The sequence below is a fragment of the Culex quinquefasciatus genome, chromosome 3 (genome assembly GCF_015732765.1).
Source record: "Culex quinquefasciatus strain JHB chromosome 3, VPISU_Cqui_1.0_pri_paternal, whole genome shotgun sequence".
NCBI classification, from domain to species: Eukaryota; Metazoa; Arthropoda; class Insecta; order Diptera; family Culicidae; genus Culex; species Culex quinquefasciatus.
The window spans coordinates 179,124,678-179,139,543 of record NC_051863.1 but is presented as its reverse complement, the minus strand read 5'-3'; the positions used below and the strand labels follow the sequence as shown (position 1 = coordinate 179,139,543).

Genomic DNA, 14,866 nt, shown 5'->3' with positions numbered 1-14,866 from the left:
TCGAAGTAATTGTTTTCACACAGCTCAGCTCCGTGTGGCTGGGTGAGTTATTAGCGTCCGGGCTTAGGTCCTCGCCTGAAGTGGCCATTGACCCGGCACTAATTTGAGGTGATGACCGAGGATGTGATTTGATCACTGTTTATCGGATTGATATCGGAGCATCACACCTTGGGGTGGTGAAATTGAAATGCTCAAATGGTGTGCGATGATTTCAGGTGGAATTGAATGATTGAGTGATAAACCTTTAATTTAGAGTCACTTTAGTTTCCATAAAATGATTAAAAATTCAACTTCAATAACGAGCTTTTTTTCAGTCCAGACGCTCCGACGATTTAACTTTCAATGATCTGGAAGGTTTCCTTTGCCTTTCCCGTTAGTTGCTGTGCTTTTGTTGGGACACTTACGTATTTGTTTTGTTTGTCATGTGTAGTTTGTTTAAAACTTTATAAATGTCGGATTTTGTATGGAGAATCTGTGGAAAATTTTGAATTTGGACTATTGTTGATTTTGGTCCGGAGCGTAACGGACAATTTGTTTGGACTTCATGCATAGATGTGTAATTTTGCAGTTCTCTTTGCCGGGGGTGTCTGTTTGAACAACAATTTTGTCGTTTGTTGTTTGAGCTCTGTTTTGTGCACTTATTGTAATTTGGTCACTTAATGTTTTGGGTGGGAGGGTGTGTTTGTGTGTTTGTTATTGGAAATTAGAACTCGTCTAATTTTGTGTGGGGACGGAGCTAGTGTTTGTGTCATTTTTTGTTTTTAAACTGTTTTAGTGTGTTAACAAGACCTGAGTAAACAGTGTTAAGCTGTTCGGTGTCGGTCCGTTTGTTTACTGTGTTGTGTGATTGCTATGTGCAGCATTTCGAGAATGGGCAAGGAGGATTCTGTGTTGTGTCTGTCAAGAATTTTTGTGTTTTCAAAGTTGAAATTGTGGTTTTGTTGTATGCAGTGATTGAGTAGCGCCGTGCGCTCACTTAGTATGCTTAGTTGGAGATCGTCGTCAGGGTACCTACTTGTCGTAGTCGTTCCAGTGTGTTGATTGTGGATTTGTGGCCGGATAATCTGGTTCGGAGTTTGTTTGTTGTCATTCCTACATATTGTTGGTTGCAGTCGTTGCATGGGATGCTGTAGATGATGTTTTTGTGGTCTTTGTGGGTGGTGTCCTTCATTTGTGTGAACATTTTTGTTGTTTTTATGTTTCTTGTGGCCAGTTTTATGGGTGTGTAGTCCTTTTTCAGGTGTTTTCTGATCTGCTCCGTCAGACTCGGGAAGTATGCTATGCTCCGGTAAGTATGTTGCAGGTCCGGAGTTGCATTTGTTTGGTCAGGTAGGTTGATCGGACGGCAGTTTCTGCGGTTGATCAGGCGATTGCGAAGTGATTTGGGGTAGTTGTTGATTTTTAGCTGTTCGTCCATAATTTTGGTCCTCTGCTGGTCGGTGTGGTTTGTGGAAAAGGTGTTGATCCGGTTGATGAGGTTGGAAGCCGTGTTAAGCTTCTGGTAGGTGGGGTGGAAGGAGCAGTAGTCCAGAAAGCGACCACTGGCAATGGGTTTTTTGGTACCATTCAGTGCGTACAGTTTGGTCATCTTTGTGGACTAACAACATATCCAGGTATGGAAGTCGGTTGTTAGTTTCCAGTTCGTAGGTGAATTGCAGGTGTTCATCGTATGAGTTGAAGACTTCCATGACATGGTCCAGCTTGGCTAGGGGGATGGCCGTTACGATGTCGTCAACGTATTTTTTCAAAAACGGAAGCTGGAAGTCCAGTTTCTGGCTTGCATAGTCTAGGAGGTTCTCCATTACTAGGTCTGCTGTTGTTGATGACAGAGGATTGCCCATAGCTGTGCCAAAGATCTGTTGGTAGTGCTGCTCGTTGAACTTGAAGTAGCTCGCATCGATGCAGAACTCAACCAATTCTAAGAAGAGGTCCAAGCAGATGTTGTTGGCGTGCTCTCTGATGTTGTCCCACCCATAGATAATGTCGTGGGTGACCAGTACTTTCGGTATGCAGGTGAACAGGGACACGACGTCGAGCGAGATCAACACGTGTCCAGGAGGTAATGTGACAGTGTAACGGCCATCCCCCTAGCCAAGCTGGACCATGTCATGGAAGTCTTCAACTCATACGATGAACACCTGCAATTCACCTACGAACTGGAAACTAACAACCGACTTCCATACCTGGATATGTTGTTAGTCCGCAAAGATGACCAAACTGTACGCACTGAATGGTACCAAAAACCCATTGCCAGTGGTCGCTTTCTGGACTACTGCTCCTTCCACCCCACCTACCAGAAGCTTAACACGGCTTCCAACCTCATCAACCGGATCAACACCTTTTCCACAAACCACACCGACCAGCAGAGGACCAAAATTATGGACGAACAGCTAAAAATCAACAACTACCCCAAATCACTTCGCAATCGCCTGATCAACCGCAGAAACTGCCGTCCGATCAACCTACCTGACCAAACAAATGCAACTCCGGACCTGCAACATACTTACCGGAGCATAGCATACTTCCCGAGTCTGACGGAGCAGATCAGAAAACACCTGAAAAGGACTACACACCCATAAAACTGGCCACAAGAAACATAAAAACAACAAAAATGTTGTTCACACAAATGAAGGACACCACCCACAAAGAAGACCACAAAACATCATCTACAGCATCCCATGCAACGACTGCAACCAACAATATGTAGGAATGACAACAAACAAACTCCGAACCAGATTATCCGGCCACAAATCCACAATCAACACACTGGAACGACTACGACAAGTAGGTACCCCTGACGACGATCTCCAACTAAGCATACTAAGTGAGCGCACGGCGCTACTCAATCACTGCATACAACAAAACCACAATTTCAACTTTGAAAACACAAAAATTCTTGACAGACACAACACAGAATCCTCCTTGCCCATTCTCGAAATGCTGCACATTAGGTTTTACACCGTGACGTCATTTGACAGCTCGCGTGCACTGTTTACATAGACTTAGTCGCGTTCGAACGGAAAGTGCTGGGTATTTTTTTTATTCAAAATCGGCTGAAATTACAAAAGTCAAGTGGTAAGTAAATTGTTAGTGAACTTATTTGCAAGATTTCAAGTTTTTTTTTAAATTCATTGCAGGAAACCGAAGGCGAAGTGGGCGGCAAACTTGTCTACATGCTCGCTGAACCCGAACGAAAAAGAAACCGTGCTGCTGACTGAGATGGTCAAGCAATGCCTTGTTCCGACGCTCTGCCTGGAATGACCGATCACCAAGGACATGCAAGTCCCAGAAAACTACCGCACCGTCTTCCGACCGCTTATGCTCCAGCTCCAGCTCTCGAGGACATGGTCAAGTTCAATCTCGAGCGCTGCAACCTCGCCCTCCTCCACCAGCAGAACACCGGCAGACTCTTCATCGTCCTGTTTGAGAAGAAAAAGAAGCTGCTCTCGGAGGTTTTCCGTTGTCGAAGGCCTGCGAAGCGGAACCACTCCAAAAGAAGCTAAAACGCTACCACCGCAACCCGCTCAGGCCTAAGAGGGTCTCCAGATTGTTAACGAATGTACCGGCGCAGAATGGAGTACGCGTATCGCAAGGAACGACATGATCAAACTGCTGTTTAAAAACAATCCGGAGAAGCCGCCGGAAATCGAAGAGCTGGGCGAGGAAGGAGTTGGAACCGTGCAGATGTGTGTCGGAGTATCGGCGGATCCGTTTGCGGTGCGGAACTATTATCCTCCTCGTGGGCGATTCTTGACGTGGGCCTGACGGAAAAGGACAGTTTGGCCTTGGTTCAAATTAGTACGAACTAGTAGTTCGGTTCAACAAACAACTGGTCTCCGGCACCTGGCAGCGAGGGTGCTTCAATCTACAGCCATTCTTCGCCAGTTCTGGAATCACGGATACACGTTGGCGTTGATTGCTCCTACGAGGTGATCCCAGGCCCTGGGTGACCACTGAAATCCCATTTTTAAATTTCCTACTTTTTCCTGACTTTTCCAGATGCTCAAATAGTTACCATTTTTTATCTAAAGAATAATTTCAAATTATTACTTCAATAAATTCGTAAAAAATATTACAAAGGGGAATGCTCTCATTATTATGAATCAAATTTTTTTTTAAAGAAACATTAAGATTTTGTTTTTACTGGCTATGAAAAAGGATTGAAATTTCTTTAATTTTATTAATTTGTCATGATTCCAGTTATCAAAAAACTTCAAAATATGTTAAGGAATTCGCTTTTTAAAAAAATCTACCTGATTCCCTTTTCCATCTTCTGAATTTTGATTTTTAATATTTGAATCAATGTTGATCGTCGTCGGTTGATCTATAGAGTTTTCGCTTCATTGAAAACCCTATTTTGATAAGACTAATTTACCAATAATTTGATGCGAAATGTTTGAAGACCCAAATCCTTTAATCATATTTGTAATAACTTAGTCCAATGTTCTTTGAATTTATTTTATTGCAATTTTTTAATATTTTTCATAATATTTTTAATACGTAAAAGTAATTAATTTTATTCATTCTAAACGAAAAACTTTTGGATTTTAATCGATGTTTTTTCGTTTAAGCGGATTCAAATATCTTTAAAAAAAATTCAAGTTATTGGGGTGTAAAAGTAAATTATGGCCATTCATTACAGGCTGGCGCAAATAAAAATATTTCTTCCAAAAAAAATCGTCATTGCATATGGAATGAGTTGATGTCCTTTATAAGATTTCACCAAATTTTAAAATATACCCAGAACCTAGGGATTTTCACTTTTTTAATTAAATATACTTTATTGAATCTTTCTTATAATAATTACAATTGATTTACATAATAAGTGGATCACCTTCTGCTTTAGTTAGCTTTTTGTGAATTAAACACTGTTCATTTTCATAACCTAAAAAGTATATGATTTATCATTTCTCTAATACTAGGTACAATGAGAAAAAAAAAATGTGAAGAAAACATAACCCAACCTAAAACTAACTTAAACTTACAATAAACTAAACCAATTCTTAAATCAAGGGGTATTCCGAAATAGCACATTTTTCCCTGAATATGTGACACTTTGATTTTTCTTCAATGAACTATTCTATATCTATGTAAATCTTCCGAAACGATAATTAAAACTGATTGTTGGCACATTTATTGAGTTTTAACTTCCTGTAATCAAATATATGGTAGCTCTTTGGTATAAATATCAGGGCTTTATAAAATTCAAAAACTTTTGTTAATTATAATTGTTTTTTTTTTTTAATAATATTTCAAGTTGGCAGAATTCCTTTAGTGTGACAAAAACTATAAAAAATATTTTTGCAACAGTAATCACATTAATAATAAACTCAAATAGCCTTTTCACACTGAAATAGATTAAAATATCAGAAGAAAGCTTAAATTTAAAGTAAGTTGCAAAAGACAAATTGAGTGAAATAAATTTGAAGATTGTGCAAAATATTAAAAAATTATTTAAGAGTTAGAAAATAATGTTCAGAAACCTATGTGCTTGGCATTCCCGACTTTTTGACAAAAAAATACAAATTCCCGACATTTCCCCGATTTTTGCGGATCTTGGCAAATTCCCGACTTGAGTGGCCACCCTAAATGATCCTGGTGCTTCGGGATAACGAGCGAGATGAAGTAGTTGGCCAACGCCAACCCTTCCTGCAATTCGGATTGACCCGAAGGACCACATTGGAATGCTAATCAACTACAGTCTAGCGGACCATGTCGTCAAGGAGCTGCTAGATTATTAAGGATAAAAATAAATTCTTTGACTAAAAAAACAAGTTTGATTTTATATGTCAGAAATAATAACGTCTGATTAAAATAAAAGCCAAACAGGACTTGAAAATTCCACTGTCCATCAATTAAACTCGAAACCAGGATCACGTCTCTAGTTGTAGATTGAAGCACCCTCGTTGCCGGGTGCCGGAGACCAGTTGTTTGTTGAACCGAACTACCAGTTCGTACTAATTTGAACCAAGGACAAACTGTCCTTTTCCGTCAGGCCCACGTCAAGAATCGACAACGGAAAACCTCCGAGAGCAGCTTCTTTTTCTTCTCAAACAGGACGATGAAGAGTCTGCCGGTGTTCTGCTGGTGGAGGAGGGCGAGGTTGCAGCGCTCGAGATTGAACTTGACCATGTCCTCGAGAGCTGGAGCTGGAGCATAAGCGGTCGGAAGACGGTGCGGTAGTTTTCTGGGACTTGCATGTCCTTGGTGATCGGTAATTCCAGGCAGAGCGTCGGAACAAGGCATTGCTTGACCATCTCAGTCAGCAGCACGGTTTCTTTTTCGTTCGGGTTCAGCGAGCATGTAGACAAGTTTGCCGCCCACTTCGCCTTCGGTTTCCTGCAATGAATTTAAAAAAAAACTTGAAATCTTGCAAATAAATTCACTAACAATTTACTTACCACTTGACTTTTGTAATTTCAGCCGATTTTGAATAAAAAAAATACCCAGCACTTTCCGTTCGAACGCGACTAAGTCTATGTAAACAGTGCACGCGAGCTGTCAAACAGAAATTCACGATTGAGGTTAGCCGCGACGGCGTAAAACCTAATAGCAATCACACCCAACACAGTAAACAAACGGACCGACACCGAACAGCTTAACACTGTTTACTCAGGTCTTGTTAACACACTAAAACAGTTTAAAAAACAAAAAAATGACACAAACACTAGCTCCGTCCCCACACAAAATTAGACGAGTTCTAATTTCCAATAACAAACACACAAACACACCCTCCCACCCAAAACAGTAAGTGACCAAATTACAATAAGTGCACAAAACAGAGCTCCAAACAACAAACGACAAAATTGTGTTCAAACAGACACCCCGGCAAAAAGAGAACTGCAAAATTACGACATCTATGCAGTAAGTCCAAAAACAAATTGTCCGTTACACTCCGGACCAAAAGAATCAGCAATAGTCCAAATTCCAAAATTTTCACAGATTCTCCACGCCACAAATCCGACATTTTATAAAAAGTTTTAAACAAACTACACATAGACAAACAAAACAACCACGTACACGTAAGTAATGTCCCAACACAAAAAAACACACAACAACTAACGGAAAAACCAAAAAACCTTCCAGATCCTTGAAAAAGATTAAATAAATAATCGAAACGTCGGATATAGTGCAAAAAAGTTGTTTTTGCTGCTTATACTTGACTGAAAGCCGAAAACCGTTACAAAATAACTACCACAGTCGATAAGCCACCCAAATCTACATCATGGCACAGTACTCGTCTGTAAATTTCTACCAGGAAATCGACAGACTCTTTGGAGCTCAGGTGAAAGGAATGTTCAAAGCATATGCCTCAAATAACAAGAAACTGGGAAACATGAACAGCCGGAAATCATTCTTGGTCCGCTGTAGGAAAAACGGAGTTTTCCCAAGGCATATCACCGATCATTTCCGTTGCGTTTTTCCGTTACTCGAAGAAAACAGTCCGTACATCAACCAGATCCAGAACTGCACAAACCGGTTTAAAAGGTCAATACTGAACATAGAAATAAAACAAACCTACCACAACATAAAGCTGTTGAAGAAACAGCTGAGCACCCTCGCCACCCGCATCAGTTCCTCTGTGTCGCCCGAGATCTGCCAGACCTTCTTCTCTAGTCAAAGATCTTTCTATGAGAAGCACCTACTGGACCAAACCGCAACAACGAAGAGGAAGTTCGGCCAAATCTTCCAGAAAATGGAAAACAACACCAACTCACCTCAACCGAATTTGAAGGCGATCCACAACGGAACCAACATAAACATTCCACCGGAAACAACAACTTTGCTGAGCTTAGGACCCAAATTTGCTCTCCCAATCACCGATCCGCAACAAAACCCTTACTTTCACCTCGTAGCAGATGTGGAGAACATCCTGAAAACCAACCCAGACAATAGTTGCCAAGACCACAACCGCTGTGCAATTACCAACATGATCCAGAACCACCTCCATAAAATCCACAACAGACCACAAGCAAAGGATGCACTCGTCAAGTTCTGTGAATCTGCGGAAAGGAAAACAAGATTATTCTTGAAACAGAACCCCAACCTAGCGGTTCTACAATCCGACAAAGGCAACAAAACCGTCATCATGAACAGCGAGGAGTACAAACAAAAGATGCTCGACCTACTGAAGGATGACCACACCTACCAACCCATCACACGTGATCCCACATCACGGTTCCAAAACAAAACAACAACCTCGTACAGCGTCTACACACCCTGAAGTTGATCGACACAAAACATCCTACAAACTCAAAACGCACAGCGCACTGTGCCCAAGGATATACGGCCAACCTAAAGCACACAAACCTGGACTGCCGCTGAGACCGGTAGTGCCCAACATAACAGCACCGTCGTATCACCTGTCCAAGTTCGTGGGACAGATGATCCGTAAGTCGATCCACAGCCAGTACAACGTCAAAAACTCATTCGAGTTCTGTGAGTTCATCAACACTGTCACATTACCTCCTGGACACGTGTTGATCTCGCTCGACGTCGTGTCCCTGTTCACCTGCATACCGAAAGTACTGGTCACCCACGACATTATCTATGGGTGGGACAACATCAGAGAGCACGCCAACAACATCTGCTTGGACCTCTTCTTAGAATTGGTTGAGTTCTGCATCGATGCGAGCTACTTCAAGTTCAACGAGCAGCACTACCAACAGATCTTTGGCACAGCTATGGGCAATCCTCTGTCATCAACAACAGCAGACCTAGTAATGGAGAACCTCCTAGACTATGCAAGCCAGAAACTGGACTTCCAGCTTCCGTTTTTGAAAAATACGTTGACGACATCGTAACGGCCATCCCCTAGCCAAGCTGGACCATGTCATGGAAGTCTTCAACTCATACGATGAACACCTGCAATTCACCTACGAACTGGAAACTAACAACCGACTTCCATACCTGGATATGTTGTTAGTCCGCAAAGATGACCAAACTGTACGCACTGAATGGTACCAAAAACCCATTGCCAGTGGTCGCTTTCTGGACTACTGCTCCTTCCACCCCACCTACCAGAAGCTTAACACGGCTTCCAACCTCATCAACCGGATCAACACCTTTTCCACAAACTACACCGACCAGCAGAGGACCAAAATTATGGACGAACAGCTAAAAATCAACAACTACCCCAAATCACTTCGCAATCGCCTGATCAACCGCAGAAACTGCCGTCCGATCAACCTACCTGACCAAACAAATGCAACTCCGGACCTGCAACATACTTACCGGAGCATAGCATACTTCCCGAGTCTGACGGAGCAGATCAGAAAACACCTGAAAAAGGACTACACACCCATAAAACTGGCCACAAGAAACATAAAAACAACAAAAATGTTGTTCACACAAATGAAGGACACCACCCACAAAGAAGACCACAAAAACATCATCTACAGCATCCCATGCAACGACTGCAACCAACAATATGTAGGAATGACAACAAACAAACTCCGAACCAGATTATCCGGCCACAAATCCACAATCAACACACTGGAACGACTACGACAAGTAGGTACCCCTGACGACGATCTCCAACTAAGATACTAAGTGAGCGCACGGCGCTACTCAATCACTGCATACAACAAAACCACAATTTCAACTTTGAAAACACAAAAATTCTTGACAGACACAACACAGAATCCTCCTTGCCCATTCTCGAAATGCTGCACATAGCAATCACACCCAACACAGTAAACAAACGGACCGACACCGAACAGCTTAACACTGTTTACTCAGGTCTTGTTAACACACTAAAACAGTTTAAAAACAAAAAATGACACAAACACTAGCTCTGTCCCCACACAAAATTAGACGAGTTCTAATTTCCAATAACAAACACACAAACACACCCTCCCACCCAAAACAGTAAGTGACCAAATTACAATAAGTGCACAAAACAGAGCTCCAAACAACAAACGACAAAATTGTGTTCAAACAGACACCCCGGCAAAAGAGAACTGCAAAATTACGACATGTATGCAGTAAGTCCAAAAACAAATTGTCCGTTACACTCCGGACCAAAAGAATCAGCAATAGTCCAAATTCCAAAATTTTCACAGATTCTCCACGCCACAAATCCGACATTTTATAAAAAGTTTTAAACAAACTACACATAGACAAACAAAACAACCACGTACACGTAAGTAATGTCCCAACACAAAAAAAAAAACACACAACAACTAACGGAAAAACCAAAAAAACCTTCCAGATCCTTGAAAAAGATTAAATAAATAATCGAAACGTCGGATATAGTGCAAAAAAGTTGTTTTTGCTGCTTATACTTGACTGAAAGCCGAAAACCGTTACAAAATAACTACCACAGTCGATAAGCCACCCAAATCAATAACGAGCTCAAAACTTTATCATCATCAATTTCTGTTTAGACTCGCTTAATTCCGTCTCAATCATCCGCGTTGGCACCGAGCCGTGACTCAATTTCCACCAGGATTTTTCTCGTTGCCGTTTGATCATTTTCCCAATTAATAGCGCTCTCCTTTTCCTGTCAGCAAACTCATCAAACCAAACCATATCAGACGACGATAGAAAATCCCCCCCCACCGGAAAGCCGCCCCTAAACAGCTGCCCTTCCATTTCCGCCGCCGTGTCAATGACGCCCCAAATTGACGTAATCTCATCCGCTCATCTCTTGACTTGGTTTGGGGGTAAAAAAATCCTCCTACAAAAGAATATTCCGATTTCCACGCCAATAGGGGGCTCAACCCCGCGGCTAAATTAATGATTCCAAGCACTATCTTCGGCGGAAAAATTAGCTCCGGCACAACTGGGAGGCTTTCGATCTCCGTCGTGTTGCCATCGAAGATTCTTTTTTTTTTGGGCTCCATCTGAAGAAGAGTCCCTTCAACGAGCGGCATCAAACAGGAGGGACAAGGGCCAAAGCAAACAATAATAATATTCGCATTTTATCTTCCAATCCTTGGAACGAGATGCTTTTTTCGGGGAGGTGATGCAAAACTGGATGAAAAAAGAACATTCCAACCGGTGATTCTTACTGGGATTATTTTTAAAATATTATGAAAATTGTTCATTTTTAAGAATCATTGTTTTAATTCTTTATTCTTAAATGCTAATGTGCATTTTAGGCCAAATTCAGATAAGAACACAATTTTTTGCAGCTCTCAATGCCTCACCTTTTCCAATCCTGAAGTATTCAATAAAAACCGAAAAAAATCCGTGCATTGTTGTCACTTTTCATATGAAAATTGATATAAGTGCGGCAACTGTCCAAAGGGATTCCAGATCAGAACGCGTTTGACTCACGTACAAGCCCGACTACCGTAAACATATTTAATTATAACTCCGGACTCCGGTAGCCAAATTCAACCAAATTTTGGGAAAATGTGCAGAATGGTCAACCAAACAAAACTTGTTTGTTATTGCTTACATTGCGTGCTCTAGTTTTTTTAAAGGTCAAACATTTGTACTGTATAATTAAGCCCTACAGTAGAAAAGTTAAATCGAAAATCGCAACTTTTATTCCAAAACACTTCCCTTCAGACCCACCGCCCTCAGTGGACGGCCAGCCAAAAGCCACGTATCATGCTGTTATTTTGTCCGGTCACCGTCGGAAGCCATCAGCCGGCCAGGGGGGAGGGGTAAGACCCGGCAGCATCCGCGTGAGAGCCTCGCCACAATTTGCCTCATTTACATCGCCTCGGCCCTTTTCGGAAGTGAAAGCGTTTTTTGTCCATTTTCCCGCCATGCCAATATTATTCCACTGTTTTTTTCCCCCCCTTTGCTTCACTCAACAACACCGGAACCGACCGGCTGTGACCGTGGCCAAGATGGAAAACAACCCGCGGAACAAGGTTGCGACGGAAGTTCGGCGGAAAAATCGTCCACTTCCCCCCTCGCCAATAATCAATCATCTCGAGTTGATCGATATGAAGCCACTTAAAGTGCCATTGTCTATTTTTTACTTATGGGAAACTTTTTACTTCGCGAGTGGCCAGCGGGAATGGGGACCAGAGGTGGAATTTACCCCCGGGGGATTCCGAGTGGAGCCACTTGAGAGAGTGCACAAAGCGGAGGCGGGCTTTGGGATGGAACGGCCTTGCAGTTGATGACCTGGCGAGGGGGTGGAAAACAGAAGGTTTCTATCATTTTGTTATGAGGAATGAAAGTTTTTCTTAATATACATGAGAGCTGGGAATTCTACTATCAAAATTTTATTTAATTTTATCTTATCACATGTCAAACTAAACCTATACTTTACAGTCTTCAAGTTGTACAAAAACTTTCTCAATAAATAAAAAAAAGCAGAAAATCATTTTTAAATTCAAATATGAGAGATTTTATTTGGTCGATTTCCATCAGGCATTCAAAGCGATTGGAAGTGAGCTAAAAAGTTTCGGAATGATTGGTCAAGTCCCCCATATTGCGCAAAGAGAATAATTTTGTATGAATAAAACATTTTCTTTAATTTTGTTACTTAAAAATAAACGTTTTACGCTATTAAAAACCCGAAGTCACTGCTAATGGTGCAAACTTGCTCCTGAAAAAGATCCAGCGTCCTAAATATTGGTTTAAAACATGATTTTCGTGCAAAAAAAAAAACGTTTCAGACCAGTTGTTTTAGATTCAAAAAGAAACTGTTAAATTGCTATACTGTCGCTCTAATCGAGTCAGTAAGCCGAGAAAAACGCATGTCAAATTTGTCCCGCCCTTAAGGTAACGTGTTAGAATTTCACAAAAAAATGATTTTTTTCCAGTTTTCTAGAACAAAGTACTAAATTTTATTGTTTTCGAACCAAACTGCATCTTTACCACAAAATTGACCAAGTTACGTATGGGACGGACTAGCTTCGAGCGGCAGCGTACTGGTAATACGATTTTGTTATTACACCCTAATGCAACAACTTTATGAAATTATGAAAATTCATTTTTTTTAGAAAATTCTCTATCACTCTTTTAACACAATTGTAAATTTAAAAAAATAGACTTTTAGTGTTACTTAAAATTGCATTTTATTTCGTAAAAACCTTGAAAGACAAAAGTATTCACACTTAAAGGTTGAGCTCTATACTATGCCGCAGACGAAATGAAAAAAAAAAGATAAAGTGTACGAAGAACAAAAAGTGGTAATATTTGGCCTTTCAAAATCAGGAAATGAAAAAAACATTAAAAATCAATGTTTAAATACAGTCAGTACTTGATTAACCGAAACCCCGATTATTCAAAGATTTCATCAGAGATTTCGGATGATTGAATCACGATTTTTATAATTAAAATTAGGGTCGCTGTCATAAACTTTTTTTAATTCTGGAGTTTTTTTTTTAAAGGTTTTTATGAAAATGCATTTGAGCATTTGATACCCACATCAAATAATCGGGGTTTTCATGCATTTCGAAAGTTCCAACACACATTTTTAAAAATACTTAACATATTCAGAAAACTACGTATTTTCGGAACAATACTAAAAATTTCAGTTTATTACAATATGGGTATCAAATGATCGGAAATTTTTCATACATTTCGATTGAACTAAATTTTTTGTGAAATACTCAAAATTTTCACATAATTTCGTATTTTCGAAAAAATATTTTTTTTAAGTTTTTTTTTGATAAAATGATTGGAAGTTTTTCATACATTTTGAAACACAACTTTTTTTAAATACTAAAATTGTTTAACAAAACTACGTGTTATAAAAAAACTCAAATTGTTTAACAAAACTACGTGTTATAAAAAAACTCAAATTGTTTAACAAAACTACGTGTTATAAAAAAACTCAAAATTTTAGAATTTTACAAAAAAGGTATCAAATTATCGGAAATTTTTCATACATTGCGATAGTAATAATATTTTTTGTGAAATACTCAATATTTTGTTTTAAAATGAGCTTAGAAAAATTGGGAATTTTTAACACATTTTGATAGATTTTTTTAAATGCTGAGAATTGTCATAGAGCTACGTACTTTTGAAAAAATACTCAAAATTTCAGTTTTGTTTTATGCGTTTCAAATAATCAGATTTAAAAAAACTGTGTTTTTTAGTTTATGTTTATAAAAAAGTTGTTTTGTGAATATTTCGAGTGTTTGGTTATTACTTTTGAAATGTATGAAAAAATCCCGATTATTAGATACCCATATTATAAAAAAAACTTGAATTTTATGTAATTTTTTTCGAAAATGCTCAGTTCTATGATATGTTTTTACCATTTTCAAAAAAAAAATGATATTACTTACGAAATGTTGAAAAAATACCGATCATTTGATACCCATATTGTAAAGAACTGAAATTTTAAGAAATTTTGCATTCAAAAATACGTAGTTTTTTTTTATTTTTATGGTATTTTCATCCTGTAATTACTTTCAAAATGTATGAAAAAATCCCGATTGTTGAAAAAAAAAACTAAAATTTTGAGTTTTTTTGCCCAAAATAACGAAATGTATGAAAATTTCCGATCATTTAATAATCATATTGTAAAATACTGAAATTATTAGTATTTTGTTTCAAAAATAGTAGTTTCAAAATGTATGAGAAAATCTCGATCATTTGATAGTCATTTTGAAAAAGAAACTTTAATTTATGTGTTTTTTTCGAAAATACGTATATTTTGAGTTGTTTACAAAAAATAGTATTTCTATCGAAATGTATGCAAAATTTCTGATCATTTGATACTCATATTGTAATATACTGGATTTTTGAGTATTTTTTCAAAATATGTAGATTTGTGATTTTTTTTTAGTAATTTCAAAAAATATTTTTATAACTTTCGAAATGTTTGAAAAAATCCTGATCGTTTGATACCCATGTAGCAAAACTATAGTTTTGAGTATGTTTCGAGAACCTACATTATCTAAATACAGGAAAAAACGTATTTTTGTGAAACAAATTCATGTAA

The 14,866-nt window shown here is 39.1% G+C and overlaps 2 protein-coding genes across 2 annotated transcripts; both read left to right on the top strand.

Annotated features, from left to right (window-relative positions):
- The first annotated feature begins 662 nt into the window (after positions 1-662).
- LOC119769342 lies at positions 663-8,804 on the top strand. Its single transcript, XM_038261371.1, has 5 exons — positions 663-741; positions 6,749-6,864; positions 6,943-7,022; positions 7,087-8,202; positions 8,267-8,804. Exons 4-5 carry the CDS (start codon positions 7,226-7,228, stop codon positions 8,802-8,804), a joined length of 1,515 nt encoding a protein of 504 aa, XP_038117299.1. The 5' UTR covers positions 663-741; positions 6,749-6,864; positions 6,943-7,022; positions 7,087-7,225.
- LOC6041594 (multisite-specific tRNA:(cytosine-C(5))-methyltransferase) lies at positions 878-6,160 on the top strand. The gene is made up of 4 exons (XM_038261372.1): positions 878-895; positions 2,979-3,075; positions 3,138-3,454; positions 5,944-6,160. The coding sequence occupies exons 3-4, from the start codon at positions 3,231-3,233 to the stop codon at positions 6,158-6,160; spliced, it is 441 nt and encodes a 146-aa protein (XP_038117300.1). The 5' UTR covers positions 878-895; positions 2,979-3,075; positions 3,138-3,230.
- Positions 8,805-14,866: the final 6,062 nt, after the last annotated feature.

Bases quoted from the DNA above. Each gene is read 5' to 3' on its own strand.
- LOC6041594 (XM_038261372.1), top strand. From the start codon at position 3,231: ATGCCTTGTTCCGACGCTCTGCCTGGAATGACCGATCACCAAGGACAT. The intron at 3,455-5,943 runs TTTCCGTTGTCG...TTGTTGAACCGA, and splicing joins AAGAAGCTGCTCTCGGAGGT to ACTACCAGTTCGTACTAATT.
- LOC119769342 (XM_038261371.1), top strand. From the start codon at position 7,226: ATGGCACAGTACTCGTCTGTAAATTTCTACCAGGAAATCGACAGACTC. The intron at 8,203-8,266 runs GTACAGCGTCTA...CAAAACGCACAG, and splicing joins CAAAACAAAACAACAACCTC to CGCACTGTGCCCAAGGATAT.